The sequence below is a fragment of the Hypomesus nipponensis genome, chromosome 28 (genome assembly GCF_054491055.1).
Source record: "Hypomesus nipponensis isolate SF chromosome 28, ASM5449105v1, whole genome shotgun sequence".
Taxonomy (NCBI): Eukaryota; Metazoa; Chordata; class Actinopteri; order Osmeriformes; family Osmeridae; genus Hypomesus; species Hypomesus nipponensis.
Genome location: NC_140388.1, coordinates 4,851,838 through 4,871,656, shown reverse-complemented (window position 1 = coordinate 4,871,656; position 19,819 = coordinate 4,851,838). Strand labels below are relative to the sequence as shown.

The window sequence follows — 19,819 nt, the reverse complement described above, 5'->3', positions numbered from 1 at the left end:
TTACAGGCTCCTGCATTCCTGTCCACACGCTCCGTGATAACTACGCACATCTGCGGATCATTTCCTCTTCACCATCTGAATATCAACCCCGGTTTCACATCCACTCTTTGCCAGTTCAACTTTGTTATCTTCCACGTCAGTCGGCCGTCTGATTTATCCTAGTCAGTCTTGAAATCGTGTTCTGTTATTAACTTAGTTTTTCTGTCTGCTTGCTCCAGTCTCGTCAGTCCAGCATTCCTCCCGGATTCTCCGCTACTGCAGCCCTGCCTTTTCTCCAACTTAGTTTTGAAAAATAAATCTTTAATTCACTTTTTGGGTCTGAGTCTTGCATTTGGGTCTACCTACCAGCCAGCCATTGTAACAGTTTCACTAAAACAAGTGGTGTCCACAGATTCAATTCAGTGTTTCTGCTGTGATGAGGGAAACCCCAGATGTTCACAAAGTTTGTGGTGGATGACAGGTTGTGTCTTCATGCATAATAGATTTAGAGTTTACATTTCAGATAAGCTGTGTTTCATTATCCTTTGGACAACGGATGACAGATTGTTAACACATCCCAAATACACTCACCAGCCACTGCTTGTTAACAGAAAAAGCTAATCAGCCAATCACATGGCATCAACTAAATGCATTTAGGCGTGGTCAAGACAACTTGCTGATGTTCACACCGAGCATCAGAATTGGGAAGAACGGATTTAAGTGACTTTGCGATGTCTTGCCATAAGAATTTCAGTGCCCAGTCTGACCTTGTGGTGTTCTGTGTATCTCACAAGTAAAGACTTGAACTTGAACGTGGCATGTTGGTGCCAGACAGGCTGGTCTGAGTATTTCAGAAACTGCTGATCTGGGATTTTCATGTACACCCATCTCTAGTTGTGTGGACCAAAATGCCTTGTTGAGGTCAGAGGAGAACGGGCAGACTGGTTTGAGATGATGGAAAGGCAACAAACTACTCCTCACTGATGACAGAAAGCATATCTAAGTCTTGGCATGATGTTTATACCCAACTTGAGAATACATTATATTGTCTAAAATCAACCATACAAAGACATTATGCTATTACAACTTTGCTATCGTCTCATGTTGAGCATAAATACAGACCTCAGTGTCTCCAGTTTGCAGAGTGGATTCCCCAGTCCAGCAGAGAGCAGCTTCATGCCTGAATACCCCAGGTTGTTGTTACTCAAGTCCAGCACTGTAAGCTCTGAGGAGAGGAGAGCTGAGGCCAGCGCTTCACAGCACCGCTCTGAGAGGTTACAGTCATTCAGCCTACATGACATAAGGAGAACATGACACATCATTAGAGTCATAGTTTGTACAATAGGATCATACGATAATCAAATATCACTTCACAGTATGTCCTAAATTATATCATTATTAAAATTGCTTTATACATACAGAGCAGTTTGGGATTCTTTGACTACTGGCAGCAGCCTCAGAAGACCTTCCTCTGATCTGGAGTATATCTTCAGGTCGAACACGTCCATCTTCTCTTCTGAAGTCAGCAACACAAAGACCAGAGCTGACCACTGTGTAGATGAGAGCTCCTCACTGGAGAGACTTCCCGAGCTCAGGTAGTGTTGGATCTCCTCCACCAGAGAATGGTCATTCAGTTCATTCAGACAGTGGAACAGATTCATGCATCTCTCTGGAGAAGGATCCTCTCTGATCTTCTCCTTGATGTACTTGACTGTTTCCTCATGGCTCTGTGTGTTGCTTCCTGTATGAGTCAGTAGGCCTGTTAAGCGAGTCTGATTTGACTCCATTGAGAGGCCCAGGAGGAAGCGGAGGAAGAGGTCCAGTCGTCCATTCTCACTCTGCAAGGCCTTGTCCACAGCACTCTTGTAGAATCTGACAGCCGGTTGGAGGAAGGTTATTCTCTTGTAAAATTGTTTTTCCATTACATTGGTCTTGTAGTAAATGAATGACAGAAACACATGCAGAGCAGCAAAAAGTTCCTGGATGGTCAGATGGACAAAGCAGTACACCTTCTCCTCACCACCCCATTTATCTTCTGAAAAGATTTCTGTGCACATCCCAGAGTAGTTTGCAGCTACTTCAACATCAATGCCACACTTCCTCAGGTCTGCCTTTTTGAAAATCAGGTTGCCATTTTCCAGTTGTGTGAAAGCCAGTTTCCCCAGTGATCGAATCATCTTAATGTTATTTTTATCCCAGGGTGCATCAGTCTCCGCTTTCGTTTTGTACTTCACATTCATCTTTCTGACTTGGTCAACCAGGAAGTGTATATAAACTTGAGTCAGATTCCTGGGCATCTCTTTTTCTCCATAGGCCTCTAAAACTGTTGCAATAATGAAAGCGACGACTGGAATATGACACATGATGTAGAGGATCCTTGATGTTTTGATGTGTGAGATGATTCTCTCGGCCTGGTCTTTATCACTGCATTTCTTCTTGATGTACTCATCTTTCTGATCATCATTGAACCCTCGTACCTCCGTCACCAGGTCAACACACTCATCAGGGATCTGATTGGCTGCGACAGGTCGGGACATGATCCAGAGGAGAGCAGAAGGAAGCAGATCTTTCATGATCAGGTTTGTCAGCAGCACATCTATGGTCTTTGGCTCTGTGACATCATCACAGCGCTCGTACTTCTTGTAGTTGAGGGGCATCTGGAACTCATCAAGACCATCCAAGATAAACAGAACTTTCAATTCTGTCTTGTTTTCTTGTCCCCTTGTGAAAATGGCAGTAAGAAACTCTTTCTCCATTTCTTTGAAGCATTTTTGAATTACACCAATCCAGGTGTGCTTCTCTTTCTCCAACAAATTCAGCTGTCGAAAAGGGAGTGGGAAAATGAAATCAATGTCTTGGTTTTGTTTTTTGTTTGCCCAGTCCAGAGTGAACTTGTGTGAAGAAAACGTTTTTCCGATGCCAGCAATCCCCTTGGTCAGAACTCTTCTTATGAGTTTGTCTCGTTCATCTGAGGATTTGAAGATGTCGTTGAATTCAACTTTTTTCTCTGACCCTCTAATCTTCCTGTATTCTCCCTCAATCTGTCGTACTTCATGTTGGTCATTGACCTCTCCACCTCCAGCCTCTGTGATGTAGAGCTCTGTGTAGATACTGTCCAGGGAGATCTTCTCACTATGCTTTTTCATCCCATCAACTATTTCTTCATACTTAGATTTTAGAAGTCTTTGATGATTGAGTTTGTTGTCTTTGATGTTTTCTGCATATTTATCTACAGAAAAAACATCCACATGTGAACTCAAACGTTCTAACATTTGTAATTCATATCATTCAAATACAATTACTGTATGATATCCTAATGAACGAATGAGCAGCAGGGAGCCTTTGCGAGGGGAGCAAAGGAGAGGGGAGGAGAGGGAGGAGAGGGAGGAGGGGAAGAGGGGAGAAGAGGTAGGAGGAGAGGAGAGGGAGGAGGGGAAGAGGGGAGGAGAGGGAGGGAGGAGTGGAAGAGGGGAGGAGAGGGAGGAGGGGAGGAGCAGAGGACAGGGAGGAAGGGAAGAGGGGAGGAGAGCGAGGAGGGGAAGAGGGGAGGAGAGGGAGGGAGGAGGGTCAAGGGGAGGAGAGGAGAGGGAGGAGTAGAAGAGGGGAAGAGGAGAGGGAGGAGGGGAAGAGGGGAGAGGAGCGAGGAGGGGAAGAGGGGAGGAGAGGGAGGAGGGGAAGAGGGGAGGAGAGGAGAGGGAGGAGGGGAAGAGAGGAGGAGAGGGAGAAGGGGAAGAGGGGAGGAGGAGAGGGAGGAGGGGAAGAGGGGAGGAGAGGGAGGAGTGGAGGAGGGGAGGAGAGGGAGGAGCGGAGGACAGAAAGGAGGGGAAGAGGGGAGGAGAGGAGGACAGGGAGGAAGGGAAGAGGGGAAGAGGGGAAGAGAGCGAGGAGGGGAAGAGGGGAGGAGAGGGAGTAGGGGAAGAGGGGAGGACAGGAGAGGGAGGAGGGGAAGAGGGGAGGAGAGGGAGGGAGGAGAGGCAAGGGGAGGGGAGGAGGGGAAGAGGGGGAGAGGAGAGGAAGGAGGGGAAGAGGGGAGAGGGGAGAGGAGCGAGGAGGGTAAGAGGGGAGGAGAGGGAGGAGGGGAAGAGGGGAGGAGAGGAGAGGGAGGAGGGGAAGAGAGGAGGAGAGGGAGAAGGGGAAGAGGGGAGGAGGGGAGGAGAGGAGAGGGGGGAGGAGAGGGAGGAGGGGAAGAGGGGAGGAGAGGGAGGAGGGGAGGAGGAGAGGGAGGAAGGGAGGAGCAGAGGACAGGGAGGAGGGGAAGAGGGGAGGAGAGGAGAGGCACTTTTTCCGGGAGTACAACGGTACTTAGGAATGGTTTGCTGGACCCAATGCTAGTTTTCTCAAGGATCACAATGACTCTTGCTTAGAGACTTGTTGGTCTTGATGGTTAGTGGTAACTGATTTAAACTGTTGTACTCACTGCAAAATATTTCATTTTGTTATTATTATTTTTTTTACTGTTGCTTGCTTATCCATAGGTACACTTGCACTTTTAGCGATTCATGTTGTTTAATTGTAACTTGCTTAAGGCATTTATGACCTGGGGGAGAAGTTTTAGGAGGGTCAATTGATGCAGCTGCTCTGCCCTTTTGGCTATAGAGATCTTGTCCTGTTTGTGTTTAATTACTCCTTGTTTGAGGATGACCATATGTTATCTTCAGTATCTCCTCATCCAGAGAGAGATGTGACATCAAAGAACTTTGGGACACTAGGCACTGAGGCTTTTGTCTCAACTGATACTGAGTGGTGTTAGCCAATCACAGACACGATTACATTGATTGATTGACCATATGTTATACGTTTATATAAGGCAGTGTGTGTGATGTTCTGTTCTGGACCACTCTTCCGAATGACCTGTAACATACATGTCCTTCGTTATGACTGGTCACAGAGTACTCTGTTTTATTATGTTTTGTGCAAACTAAATAAATTGTATTTGAACCGCCATCTTGACTGTTCAAACTACACAGCTTCGTCAGAGTTTTCCACCACAACACACACTCATCACTTGTGCTACCCCATGAAACACTCATACACATCCAGTCATCAGTCCAAGTCCTTATACTCTCTCTTCCTCGTGAATGAATTGCTCATTAAAATGATGTCTTTTAATGTGTTAGTTCAGGATGTATTGGCATGACATCAGTATAATAATACTAAAGCACAAGTGATGAGTGTGTGTGTATGTGTAAGCAAGTGTTTCTGTAGTTTGGCACTAGACGGCCTCTCATAGAGAGGAGAGGGAGGGATCTGCTCCCCTAGCCCTCCATCTTTCTATCCTCCTCATGTTCCCTCCACATTCCGTTTCATCCCCCCTTTTCTTTCTCTCTCCATCCCACCCTTCTCTCCTCCTTCCGCCACTCTTCCTCTCTTTCCCTTTTCTTCCGTCATCCTTCTCTCTCTGTCTCTCAACTATCCATCCATCCAGAGGGGGGAAGAGAGGGGTGGAGAGGAGAGGGGAGGAGGAGAGGGAGGAGAAAAGTGGGGAGGAGGGGAGAGATGAGATTGGGGGAGGGGAGAAGAGAGGGGTGGAGGACAGGAGGAGAGAATCGGAGAAGGAGGGAAGAAGAGGGGGATGAAAGGAGGGGTAGAGGAGACAGGGGAGGGGAGTGGAGAAGGGAGAGGAGATGAAAGGAGAATCGAGGAGATGTGAAGGGAAGGGAGGGAGGAGGAGAGGAGGGAGGGTGGGGAGAGGAAGGCAGGAGAGGAGGGGAGGAGCAGAGAAGAGGGGATGGAGGGGAATAGAGGAGGGGAAAAGGGAGAGGTGTAGGAGAGGGGGACAGGGGAGAGACAGAGAGAACATCAGACAAACGAACAAGACACACTACCACTACCTACCCTACTCTAGTGACTGTTCATCAGAAGTCTTTTGTTAACAGTTGTAATTTAACACCACTTTATTTCTTACCTTAAGACCATTCTACAGTAGCAACTGATGTATGGTCTGAGTTTACAATGAGTCAGATGGTGTTTTAAATGTACAATATTATCTAATAAGAACATACACTGACCATCTCAAAACATTAGCCTTTTAATAATATGTTAACCTTTCTATACATGCTCCTGTCTTGACAATGCAGGTAAATCCACTCTGCTCCAATCCTTCTGACAGTTCCACCGCGCTGCATAGCTGTTCTACCATGACAGTTGTGTTTCAACATCATAGTATAGTGATAAACTAGATATTACTTACCATTTTCTTTTGTTCCTTTCCACAGCATTTCTGTAAATGAAGTGAGATGAGAGACAGTGAGAATCAGACATATGAACAACAGAATCTGAACAAGAACTTGTATCTATAGCGACCAGCTGAACCAGGACCCTACCACTACCCTCTCTCCCTCTGATGACGACATTAAACAGTCCTGACCCTACTCCACAGTCAAGAACTACCAGTGTGAACAGTAGGGGGGCAGCACAGCACAGAGATATGAATGGAAAGACTGGAGATTGTAAATAAGGCTTTTGGTCCCATTTGGGATTAGACCAGAGATGAAGAGATACAGCAGTACATCAGTGTTCTTCATTCTTTGTAACAACCATGTACATGTGACAACCTCTTCAACTCTGTATGACATCAAGATATCAAGGTCTTTATCAGTGTTCTAATAACAGCTGAACAAGAGGAGACATTCCTGAACATGCTCCTGTCCGGGCAGTGCAGTTAAAACCACTCTGCAGGAATCCTTCTGACAGTTCCACCACGCTGCACAGCTGTTCTACCATGACAGTTGTGCTTCAACATCCTCACATAGTGATAAACTGGATATCACTTACCATACACACCATCGAGCTGAACTGGACCTTGAGCTGAAATGAATTGAGATGAGAGACAGTGAGAATCAGACATATGAACACCTGAATCTGAACCAGAACTGGGATCTACAGCGACCAGCTGAGCCAGCACCCTACCACTACCTACTCTCTTCTAGCAACTGTTCATCAGTCTTTTGTTAACAGTTGTAATTTAACACCACTTTACACTTTACTTACCTTGAGACCACTCTGCAGTAGCAACTGATATATCATCTGAGTTTACAAGAGTGGTGGTGTTTTAAATGTATGTTATCTGATAAGAACATACACTGACCATCTCAAAACATTAGCCTTTTAAGAACATGTTAACCTTTCTATACATGCTCCTGTCCTGACAGTGAAGTCACTTCCCTCTGCAGACTAATGGTGGTTATCACCTTCTTTAAGGCTGGGTGTCCAAGCTGCCCCCACCTCTCATATGCTAAAGTCTGGAGTTTCTGGACGGTCTCAACTTGATGGCTCTCACACCCCATTCAAGATGTGGTCTGATTGGTTGTTCTTGTGTATAAAGGGAATTGTAATGCATTGTTCTTTGGATTCTTCATCTCCTGAGACCTTCTCCTCAGTTCTGGCTTGTCCTACTGTCGTACTCCTTGCTCATCTCTTGCTTTCTCTCTGATTTCAATGATCATGGTAGAGTAGGTACGATTTAAAGCCTTCATTTTGTAACATGTTTGCCTTGTAATTGATTTCATTCATTTGCAATGTTATTAAATTCGTATTTCATTTTAACCTTACTTTGACCATTCTTGATCGGATTTAACCCATAGAGTCATAGTCAAATAACTGTCATTCTATTGGTATTGGCATTATTTGGTTCATGCTAATACACTGTTCAGTTTCCAATCTTCCTTTAAACCATAGGGGAATTCGTTTTGGTTGTTTGGCCAATATTTTACCCCCTACACCTTTCTAGGCCTTGATAAGTTTCCCTGCAAAGGAAACACAGAGGTGATAAGACAACAGCTGATCACATATAGAACATGACTCTGTAGAGGTGAGATATAGAACATGACTCTGTAGAGGTCACATATAGAATATGACTCTGTAGAGGTCACATATAGAACATAACTCTGTCGAGGTCAGATATAGAACATGACTCTGTAGTGGTCATATATAGAACATGATTCTGTAGAGGTCAGATATAGAACATGACTCTGTAGAGGTCATATATAGAACATGACTCTGTAGAGGTCATATATAGAACATGACTCTGTAGAGGTCAGATCAGATATAGAACATGACTCTGTAGAGGTCAGATATAGAACGTGACTCTGTAGAGGTCACATATAGAACATGACTCTGTAGAGGTCAGATATAGAACATGACTCTGTAGAGGTCATATATAGAACATGACTCTGCAGAGGTCAGATCAGATATAGAACATGACTCTGTAGAGGTCAGATATAGAACATGACTCTGTAGAGGTCATATATAGAACATGACTCCGTAGAGGTCAGATCAGATATAGAAGATGACTCTGTAGAGGTCAGATATAGAACATGACTCTGTAGAGGTCATATAGAACATGACTCCGTAGAGGTCAGATCAGATATAGAACATGACTCTGTAGAGGTCAGATATAGAACGAGACTCTGTAGAGGTGAGATATAGAACATGACTCTGTAGAGGTCAGATATAGAACATGACTGTAGAGGTCACATATAGAACATGACTCTGTAGAGGTCAGATCAGATATAGAACATGACTCTGTAGAGGTCACATATAGAACATGACTCTGTAGAGGTCATATATAGAACATGACTCTGTAGAGGTCAGATATAGAACGTAACTCGGTAGAGGTGAGATATAGAACATGACTCTGTAGAGGTCATATATAGAACATGACTCTGTAGAGGTCAGATCAGATATAGAACATGACTCTGTAGAGGTCAGATATAGAACGTGACTCTGTAGAGGTGAGATATAGAACATGACTCTGTAGAGGTCACATATAGAACATGACTCTGTAGAGGTCAGATATAGAATGTGACTCTGTAGAGGTGAGATATAGAACATGACTCTGTAGAGGTCACATATAGAACATGACTCTGTGGAGGTCAGATATAGAACGTGACTTGGTAGAGGTGAAATATAGAACATGCCTCTGTAGAGGTCAGATCAGATATAGAACGTGACTCTGTAAAGGTCAGATATAGAACATGACTCTGTAGAGGTCAGATATAGAACGTGACTCTGTAGAGGTGAGATATAGAACATGACTCTGTAGAGGTCACATATAGAACATGACTCTGTAGAGGTCAGATATAGAACATGACTCTGTAGAGGTCATATATAGAAGATGACTCTGTAGAGGTCAGATATAGAACGTGACTCGGTAGAGGTGAGATATAGAACATGACTCTGTAGAGGTCATATATAGAACATGACTCTGTAGAGGTCATATATAGAACATGACTGTAGAGGTCATATATAGAACATGATTGTAGAGGTCATATATAGAACATGACTGTAGAGGTCATATATAGAACATGACTCTGTAGAGGTCATATATAGAACATGACTCTGTAGAGGTCATATATAGAACATGACTCTGTAGAGGTCAGATATAGAACATGACTCTGTAGAGGTCATATATAGAACATGACTGTAGAGGTCATATATAGAACATGACTCTGTAGAGGTCATATATAGAACATGACTCTGTAGAGGTCACATATAGAACATGACTCTGTAGAGGTCAGATATAGAACATGACTCTGTAGTGGTCAGGTATAGAACATGACTGTAGAGGTCATATATAGAACATGACTCTGTAGAGGTCATATATAGAACATGACTCTGTAGAGGTCACATATAGAACATGACTCTGTAGAGGTCACATATAGAACATGACTCTGTAGAGGTCAGATCAGATATAGAACATGACTCTGTAGAGGTCAGATATAGAACGTGACTCTGTAGAGGTGAGATATAGAACATGACTCTGTAGAGGTCACATATAGAACATGACTCTGTAGAGGTCAGATATAGAACGTGACTCGGTAGAGGTGAGATATAGAACATGACTCTGTAGAGGTCAGATCAGATATAGAACGTGACTCTGTATATGTCAGATATAGAACATGACTCTGTAGAGGTCAGATATAGAACATGACTCGGTAGAGGTGAGATATAGAACATGACTCTGCAGAGGTGAGATATAGAACATGACTCTGGAGAGGTCATATATAGAACATGACTCTGTAGAGGTCAGATATAGAACATGACTCTGTAGAGGTCATATATAGAACATGACTGTAGAGGTCACATATAGAACATGACTCCGTAGAGGTCAGATATAGAACGTGACTCTGTAGAGGTCAGATATAGAACATGACTCTGTAGAGGTCAGATCAGATATAGAAGATGACTCTGTAGAGGTCAGATCAGATATAGAACATGACTCTGTAGAGGTCAGATATAGAACATGACTGTAGAGGTCACATATAGAACATGACTCTGTAGAGTCGGATATAGAACATGACTCTGTAGAGGTCACATATAGAACATGACTCTGTAGAGGTCAGATATAGAACGTGACTCTGTAGAGGTGAGATATAGAACATGACTCTGTAGAGGTCACATATAGAACATGACTCTGTAGAAGTCAGATATAGAACATGACTCTGTAGAGGTCAGATATAGAACATGACTCTGTAGAGGTCACATATAGAACATGACTCTGTAGAGGTCAGATATAGAACATGACTCTGTAGAGGTCAGATATAGAACATGACTCTGTAGAGGTCATATATAGAACATGACTCTGTAGAGGTCAGATCAGATATAGAAGATGACTCTGTAGAGGTCAGATCAGATATAGAACATGACTCTGTAGAGGTCAGATATAGAACATGACTGTAGAGGTCACATATAGAACATGACTCTGTAGAGTCAGATATAGAACATGACTCTGTAGAGGCCATATATAGAACATGACTCCGTAGAGGTCAGATCAGATATAGAACATGACTCTGTAGAGGTGAGATATAGAACATGACTCTGTAGAGGTCACATATAGAACATGACTCTGTAGAGGTCAGATATAGAACATGACTCTGTAGAGGTCATATATAGAACATGACTCCGTAGAGGTCAGATCAGATATAGAACATGACTCTGTAGAGGTCAGATATAGAACGTGACTCTGTAGAGGTGAGATATAGAACATGACTCTGTAGAGGTCACATATAGAACATGACTCTGTAGAGGTCAGATATAGAACGTGACTCTGTAGAGGTGAGATATAGAACGTGACTCTGTAGAGGTGAGATATAGAACATGACTCTGTAGAGGTCACATATAGAACATGACTCTGTAGAGGTCAGATATAGAACATGACTCTGTAGAGGTCAGATATAGAACATGACTCTGTAGAGGTCACATATAGAACATGACTCTGTAGAGGTCACCTATAGAACATGAATCCACTCATGGATCATCTACAGTGTAGGGCAGCTGGGTGCTTCCCTGCTGCACACCTGCAGCTAGTTTATCTAATACGGTACTGAATGTGGTCACCCTGTGACATAAGACTTGGAAAAGATTTGACTAATAACATGATAATGAAGAATAATTGAATGTCTGTAAACATGTCTGTCAATCTTTTAGTTATCCATCATTTACCTTTATTTCTATGTCTCTTCACCAGGACACAGATGGCCACAGCTAATCCCACGACAAAGACACCAAACACCACAGTCAAGGGCACTTTCCAAGAGTTATCTTGATAGAACAGCTCACCTGAAACATGCATGTTTATAGCAGTGCTATTATTTTACAATTGTTTATACCTAGTGCTGCAATGTCTGTCTATCACTATGTATATATTGGTTTTGAAGTGTATAATATTGTCCTTTTTGTTGTGGTGTTTGTGTGATGTTGTTGTGCTTCCTTCCTTATTCACTAGTACAAATTCTCACGTTCCCGGAAAATCCCAAACCTTGTGGACTCTCAGAGGAAGATGTGAGGCTGAATAACTCACCAGGAACATGAATCCCTGCCATCTCATCTCTCTTCATGTATTTCTGTTTAACTGTACAGTTAAAGAGATTTCTTCTTGTCTTCTGAACAGTGACCCTCAGTCTGAGTGTGTAGAGTCCCATAGAGTCCCTGGTCGTCTCTGGAGGATCAGCAGAGAGAGAGACTCCTTCACTGTCCCTCCACACCATCTCTGGTTCAGGGTACCAGCCTTGTGTTTCACACAGCAGACCCACCCCTGCCTCGCTGTGTCCCTCAATGGAGACCTCTGGCTGAGATCCCACAGCTACAAACACACAGATACAGATTCAATCATGTTATTAGAAGGAGGGCCTTGGTTTAGGCACAATAGCAAGTAAAAAAAACTAGACTTTAAAAACGAAATTCACCTTTAACATGGACCTCAATGTTGGAATCATCATACCATTCCGAGGTAGGTGACCGAACAAAACATTTGAAAGTTCCTTCATCAGTGCCTCTAACCCAGAGCAGCTTCAAGGAGGTGTTGCCTGTCTTCAGTTCCTCTTTAAACAGAGCTGTTCTTGCCTTGAAGGAGGGATTCTGATTTTCATAGTCATCTCTACCCTCTTTGTAAAGATGGACAATGCCTTGGTATCTGTCTCCTAAGAGTTTCAACCACTCCACCGTCCAGCCCTCAGCACTGACGCTGGGGTCGACGTAGCACGGCAGAATTAGTCTCTCCCCAGCCACAGCAGTGATGTGAGGAACTGGAGTAATGACCTTATGAGTAACTGAGGAGAAGACAACAGATAAAGAGTGAATCTCAAAGGACGAACATCCTCTCTCCTCCACTTGCTCTGGTCTGATGGAGGCCTGCAATCTAGTTGTTCTGCATTACTTGAAACTGTTACTATCAGTCCTACTGTTAACTATTACTATGACTATTATAGTGTAAAACACACAACTCCATGACAGTGATTAGTTTACCGCAGTCTGCTGTGTGGAGCACTAGGAGAATCCTCAACACACAGCCAGGCAGGGTCAGCATCATTCCTGAGGACAACATCCAGAACACACAGTCAGGCAGGTTTAGCATCATTCCTGAGGACAACATCCAGAACACACAGCCAGGCAGGGTCAGCATCATTCCTGAGGACAGCATCCAGAATGTGGAGCACTCGCTCAAATATCTTTTTCATAAACTTTCATGATCAATATGTCCAGGGATGGTCAAAGATACATAAAAAATATTTAAATATATTCCAAATACCTTAATTGTAAGTGTATCAAAATAAGCTACAAAATACAGCAGCCACAACTATAAAAATAAACGATTGTGTTTTTTACATAAAAAAAATACTAAAAATACTTTTACAAGGGAGCATTAAATCCCTTGGCAAACCTACCTACCAGCCTATTTGATCTATTGCTTCACCAGTACACAAATTCAGTTGATTAAGTAGACAATGTTTGATAGCGACAACTTTTCTCTGTTTACAAGTCATGCAGTGAATCTAACATATGCAATCAGTTGCTGTCTCAGGGTCATGTCCGAGTTGTGTATTACGACACCGCCACTCTCACCATGTCTCGGGGTAATGTGACCCCCCCCCCGCCATGTCGTGCAACTTTTCCTAATACAACAACGTAGATGCGTAGGAGAGGGAATGTGAAGGGGGGGGATATATCACGTTATATCACTAGTTACCACTAGGAGGAACCCTCTAACTGTATTTGGGGCGTTGTGACCAACCACCATGTTGTGACAACTTTTCCTAAATCAAAACCCGAAGATGCTGCCACATTGGTGGAACTGGCCTCACTGGTCTCTGCCAGTAAGAGGAAGAGATGTCAAGGCTGCCCGGTGAAGAAGGACTGTAAAACGTCCACCGTTTGTCACAGGTGTAAGAGGCATGTCTGCAAAGCCTGTTCGCATGTATACTGCCCCACATGTATACTGCCCCACACCAAGCAGGGTTTCAACCAAGGGGGGTTGACCCTGGACGACACAGGGTGTGTACAGAAGACAACACCTGAGTAAAACTGTACACATCATTCCTGCTCATGTCTGATGTCTATTAGTCTGTCAGCCTCTGTTCTATAAATACAGGTGGAGGTAGTCAGGTGGAGGAGAGATGTACAGATGCTTCTGTACACAGTCCTGCTCCTTGTCCCTCCCTCTCTCTTTCTCTCACCTCCATTCTTAATCTCTCTTTCTGCCTCTCTCTCTTTCCACTGTAGTTCAGTCTGATTCTCGTCTATCTGGTTCAGATGTCCTTTCTGTTACATTTCAGCTGTTACAGTGCTCTGTAGAAACTATGTCATGTATGAGGAAACACTTTTGTGTTTCACTTGACGCCAGTAGAAATTATGGGCGGTTTTAGGAGTTGTGGGTCCCAAAACTTGGTCAATGATGGGCAAATATAACACAATCTGAACAAATTGTGACCGTATATCGTAACTCTCAGTCAAATGTACAATAATCTCCAGAAAGTTGACTTCTCATCCTTTCACATGATTATCACTGTACTATGTTCTGTACTGTAACTCTGGATGTGTGTCCTCCCTCACCTGCAGCCTACATCACCTGCCCTGCCAGAACCCTCCTCTCTCTGTCCTGTCTCTGATCACCTGCCCTGCCAGAACCCTTCTCTCTCTGTCCTGTCTCTGATCACCTGCCCTGCCAGAACCCTCCTCTCTCTGCCCTTTCTCTGATCACCTGCCCTGCCAGAACCCTCCTCTCTCTGTCATGAGCTAGCCAGCTCCTTGACCCATCATCAAAAGCTGTTAGCACTAGTGTCCCAGTCTAAAGGGAACCAAAGCACTGTAAATATGATACAAAAATACAATATTATTTAAACCCTGTATTAGACATGTACAGTGTTGTCAAATGTCACTGCCTGTGTCCTTCCCTGGCCACTGTTAACTGATAACACAGTACATCCCCTTCCTGTTAATCAGCACAGGTGGGAGGTCCTTAACCACTGACTGTTTAGACTATGTTGCTAACACACATTAGCCTAAGATCACATTTACAGACACACTAGACATGTTTAATGGATATGAAACAATGTTCTATTGTACAGCCTAGGATCTATGCTGTCAAACAAACACACCTGGAGTATTTGAAAGGATAAGACATCAGACCAGGGTTAGGGATGCTCATTTACTTCATCATAAACTATTCTGGACTGACAGTAAATCATCCACTCTCCAACATGTGAATAAACACCATTCTACTGACCTTTATAAAACTCTGGTTTCACCATCAGCCTCCTCTCTGTGCTCCATCTGGTTCTGTGTGTGTCTGACAGTAACGTACACTAACATACAGTACATATTTGAATGTGTCACACCCACATACAATCACCCACACACACTTGTGTTTGGACCAGTTGATCCTGTTTGGAGTCTTATTACTGGAACTTACTTCTGTAAGGGTGCATGCATGCCCCACAAGAGGGGAGAAAGGGGGAGGAGGAGGAGGAGAGGAGATGGGGAAGAGAGGAGAGGATAGAGAAAGAGAGGGGAGGACAGGAGGAGAAATAAGGTTAGCTGCTAACATCGTCTGGCTAGAGTGTGTGATGCTGCCTGAACAAAGTAGGACGTGGAACCTGAATAGAAGACAACACTGTACTACAGAACAAGACAGGGAGGAAATGGAGGACTAGGTTCTGCAGAGAGAAAGAAAGACAGAGGAAGAGAGAGAGAGAAGGAAGGGGGACAGAGAGCAGGAGAGAGGAAGACAGAGAAAGACAGGAGAAGGGGAGAGAGAGAAGGAGGGGGGGAAATACACAAAGAGACCGAAGGAAGACCAAGAAAGGGATTGAGAAAAGAGGGGAGAGAGAAAGGAAGAGAGAGACAAAGGGGGGAGGGTCAGGGAACGAGAAAGAAGAGGACAAGATTGTGAGAGAGGTAGAGAGAATTAGAGAGACAGAGAGATAAAGACAGACTCTGTGACATTCTTTGTAAGGTTCTGCAGAAAGACTAAAGGCTCTAACTTGGAAGATGCCACTAGTTTTATTTAGGTGTGCTTCATGTATAAACTCTTAAATGTTTACAAAAAATATTCTCATCGTTTTTTTGGAAGTTATGTTTAGAACTTCCGTATTACATTTATGAACAAACTGATATAAATCTCTTATTTCTGAGAACCAGCCAGTCACTCCTCAGCTGCTCACATGATCCCTGTCCATATTTGATGTCTACCAGTCTGTCAGCCTCTGTTGTGTAGAAACCATGTCATGAATGAGGAAATGTAGTTGTTGTGAACTTGTCTCTCCCTGTAACAGAAGACAGAGCTAGTCTAACCAGTTGAGGTACCAGAGAGTGTTATGTCTGACATAAACCTCTGGGGCAAAGATAACCCAGAGATGGACACATGGTGAGACTGAAGGTGGGTTACACTGTCTCCAGGGCTCCCTTACAACAGGGGGGAGACACAAAAGAGAGAGAGAGAGAGAGAGAGAGAGAGAGAGAGAGAGAGAGAGAGAGAGAGAGAGAGAAAGGGGGAGAAAGATAGAGAAATGGAGAAAGAGAGAAGTAGAGGGAGAGAAAGAAGGGCAGAAAGAAAGAGAGAAAGAGGGAGGAGACAGAGGCAGCGAGAACAATAGACAGGGAGAGAGGGGAGAGAGAAGGACGGGAGAGAGAGATAGAAAGACAATACACAGAGAGAAAAAGTGGGGAGAGAGGAAGACAGAAAGGTATTGAGAAAAGGGGGAGAGAAAGGAAGAGAGAGACAAATAGAAGGGAGGAAGATAGAAAGAGGAGGATGAGAGAGGTAAAGAGAGAGAGAGAGAGAGAGAGAGAGAGAGAGAGAGAGAGAGAGAGAGAGAGAGAGAGAGAGAGAGAGAGAGAGAGAGAGAGAGAGAGGGGGGAGGAAAAGAGGACAGAGATAATTAAAGATAGAGTCTGTGACATTCATTGTGAGTTTCGGCAGAAAGTAGATAGACTTGGACTTGCTTCATTCATAAATTCTTAAATGTTTACAATGTTAATCTCTTCTTTTTGTAACTGATGGAATGTATTACATATGTAGAAAGGGGATATGAAGCTCTTCTTTCTGACAACAGGCCCTCACTGCTCAACTCCACACATCATTCCTGCTGCCTGATGTCTATCTGTCTGTCAGCCTGTTCTGTAGAAACCATTTCATGTATTAGGAAATGCAGTGGTTTGGAACTTGACGCTGCAGGTAGAAATGTTGGGTGCTGCCAAGATTTGTAGGTCCCATGACTTATAAGAATGATGGGGAAATAGACAGTAATTAATAAACAAGGAAATTGATTCAGTTTTATTTTAAGCTCTACTTAAGGTGGTGTATACATTAGTTATAATTCACTATTCCAAACATGAACCCCTCACTGCTTGGAGTGTCGTTACTAGAACTCACTTCTGTAAGGGTATATGCATGGCCTAACATGAGGGGAGAAAGGAAGGAGGGGAGGAGAAGGGAGGAGAGAGGAGAAGGAGAGAAGGGTAAATAGGTGGATTTGAGGACAGAGGTAGAAAGAGGAGGAGAGAAGGCAAGGGGAGATATGGGAAGTGAGGAGGGGAGGAGATATAAGGAGGTGAGGAGGAAAGATAGGGGAGGTGAGAAGGAGAGACGCGACCTCAGACTTTAGAAAATACTCTGTCAACCATGTGTGTATAACTATGAACGTATGTATGTATGTGTGTAGGTGTGTATGTATGTATGATTGGAAGGAACAAGCAATGATGAGTATGAACATAATGAATCAAACATGATTTTATGTTCCATCCTGCATCATAATTAAAGGTATCTATGCTAGCAGTGTGGTGTGTACGTGCTTTGATGCAAGCTATAACCAAATGCTGACACAAACAGAGATAATAATTGAAGCACTGTTAAAACAGCCCAGGTAAATCCTAGGAACAAGAACACACATGGTACAGTGGTGACCTCTGACCCTAACCCATGTGGTGAGAAGAGGAGCATTCTCACCCACTTTTTCACAGGCTTCTTTCCAATTATATATACAAACATGCCAGCGAAACACTTGACATTTAAAGTAGCTATTGGGAGAAAGTAAAAGATGGAGATAGAGGGGGGAGGAGAGAGAGAAAGAGAGAGAGAGAGAGAGAGAGGGAAAGAGAGAGAGGGAAAGAGAGAGGGAAAGAGAGAGAGGGAAAGAAAGAGAGGGAAAGAGAGGGAGGGAAAGAGAGGGAGGGGGGGGGGGTGATCATTGTGTTTCATTGTGTAACTAAGTGTGTGTGGTTGTAGTGTGGTAGTGGGGTGAACACAGACACACACAAACAGGAGGCCCAGACCAGTGGTTCACAAGCAGCCATGTCTTAATGCTGCCCCCTAGTGGTGCTACACTTGTCTCATTGAAACAACAATGTCAAGACTTTAAGTGTTCTGGTATTAAGGACAGAAGATGGTTCATGTTGTATTGAATCCTGATGGAACTACAATCTGGGACAGGAATACAACCTTCATCTACAGTACCAATGTTCTCCTAACACTGGAAGGGCTTTCCCAGAGTCAAAGCAACTCTGACAGGGGGAGCTACTTCATCAGAAATAAAGGGCAGTTTAACATCCATTTTGTGGCACATTTCCATCATTGTTGCACCCACTCGTTCATCATGATATTCAGTTCGGTCAACAAACTCCCTGGATCCCAAATACACCAGGCATTCAGCTTCACACATCGGGAATTATTGTTTAGTTCTATTTTAGGGCACACGCATCCATTCACTCATTGTCTCTTCACAACTTCCCCACCCTAAATGAGTGAACACAATATACAGTTGCTCAGGTTTTGTCTTGGTGCACACATGTCAGTTATTCATTTTTCCTGTATACACAGTCCATCTGTACCATTGGTTAGCTTGAGCTCGGTTAAATCAGACACTGTTATCAACTTCCTTCTCCTGTACCAGTAGGTCTGGGACAGGTATTACCATAGATATATATAAACACTAGATGTCTTACGTGACTCCGCCGTAAGTGACTCTTCTCGTTGAGAAGTATGCCACTGCATACTTCTATTCTATAAAAAAAACAAAAAAAAAACATAATTATTCATAAGTATGCAGTGGCATACCGATATCTCTGACGTTGAGAACAAACCAAACCGTTTCAAAATTGGTTGAAAATTGAGCAAGTTATGGTCATTTAAAAAGTACATGTAGCATCGACACAATGTTATGGGTGAGCGAGTTGACTGTAGCAAGATGGCCGCCATGTGCGGACGTTCGACTCCGTTGTCCGGCAACGCGGATGAGACATTTAGTGTTTATACATATATCTATGGGTATTAAACCCTGAACTACGGGCAAGTGTTCTGAAGCAGGTGGGGGCCTTCTGGTAGGGGGGGTCCATATCCCTGGACCTCTAATCTATACATAGTTCATGTTTGGGTGTCCATTGTTTAGCTAATATTCCTCTACCCTCCCATGTGTTTTCCTCCTTTGTGATTGTGAAGGTGCTCTGTGACTCAGCCCGTGCTCTCAGGGTTTCCTGTCCTTCCTCTCTCTTCAGTCCACATAGACCATCTCGCCCTTCACCCTCACCTCTCTCTTCAGTCCACATAGACCATGTCGCCCGCCCTTCACCCTCACCTCTCTCTTCAGTCCACATAGACCATGTCGCCCGCCCTTCACCCTCACCTCTCTCTTCAGTCCACATAGACCATCTCGCCCGGCCTTCACCCTCACCTCTCTCTTCAGTTCACATAGACCATCTCGCCCGGCCTTCACCCTCACCTCTCTCTTCAGTCCACATAGACCATCTTGCCCGGCCTTCACCCTCACCTCTCTCTTCAGTCCACATAGACCATGTCGCCCGCCCTTCACCCTCACCTCTCTCTTCAGTCCACATAGACCATCTTGCCCGGCCTTCACCCTCACCTCTCTCTTCAGTCCACATACACCATCTCGCCCGGCCTTCACCCTCACCTCTCTCTTCAGTCCACATAGACCATCTCGCCCGGCCTTCACCCTCACCTCTCTCTTCAGTCCACATAGACCATCTCGCCCGGCCTTCACCCTCACCTCTCTCTTCAGTCCACATAGACCATCTCGCCCGCCCTTCACCATCACCTCTCTCTTCAGGT

General features: G+C 44.1%; 2 protein-coding genes across 2 annotated transcripts; both read right to left on the bottom strand.

Annotated features, from left to right (window-relative positions):
* Positions 1-1,070: 1,070 nt before the first annotated feature.
* Positions 1,071-6,774, bottom strand: LOC146219592 (protein NLRC3-like). Its single transcript, XM_084695239.1, has 4 exons — positions 6,754-6,774; positions 6,170-6,199; positions 1,399-3,208; positions 1,071-1,269 (listed from the first exon to the last, which is right to left on the bottom strand). Exons 2-4 carry the CDS (start codon positions 6,195-6,197, stop codon positions 1,071-1,073), a joined length of 2,037 nt encoding a protein of 678 aa, XP_084551365.1. The 5' UTR covers positions 6,198-6,199; positions 6,754-6,774.
* A 930-nt stretch (positions 6,775-7,704) lies between these two features.
* LOC146219591 (putative selection and upkeep of intraepithelial T-cells protein 1 homolog) lies at positions 7,705-12,883 on the bottom strand. The gene is made up of 5 exons (XM_084695238.1): positions 12,724-12,883; positions 12,165-12,527; positions 11,780-12,061; positions 11,422-11,538; positions 7,705-7,724 (listed from the first exon to the last, which is right to left on the bottom strand). Exons 1-5 carry the CDS (start codon positions 12,881-12,883, stop codon positions 7,705-7,707), a joined length of 942 nt encoding a protein of 313 aa, XP_084551364.1.
* Between the last annotated feature and the right edge of the window lie 6,936 nt (positions 12,884-19,819).

Bases quoted from the DNA above. Each gene is read 5' to 3' on its own strand.
- LOC146219591 (XM_084695238.1), bottom strand. From the start codon at position 12,883: ATGATGCTGACCCTGCCTGGCTGTGTGTTCTGGATGTTGTCCTCAGGA. The intron at 12,062-12,164 runs GTGAATTTCGTT...GTGTGTTTGTAG, and splicing joins CATTGAGGTCCATGTTAAAG to CTGTGGGATCTCAGCCAGAG. The intron at 11,539-11,779 runs GTGAGTTATTCA...TGCATGTTTCAG, and splicing joins GGCAGGGATTCATGTTCCTG to GTGAGCTGTTCTATCAAGAT.
- LOC146219592 (XM_084695239.1), bottom strand. From the start codon at position 6,197: ATGCTGTGGAAAGGAACAAAAGAAAATG. The intron at 3,209-6,169 runs GTAAGTAATATC...TTTTTTCTGTAG, and splicing joins GAAAGGAACAAAAGAAAATG to ATAAATATGCAGAAAACATC. The intron at 1,270-1,398 runs GTATGTATAAAG...TATGTCATGTAG, and splicing joins AAAGAATCCCAAACTGCTCT to GCTGAATGACTGTAACCTCT.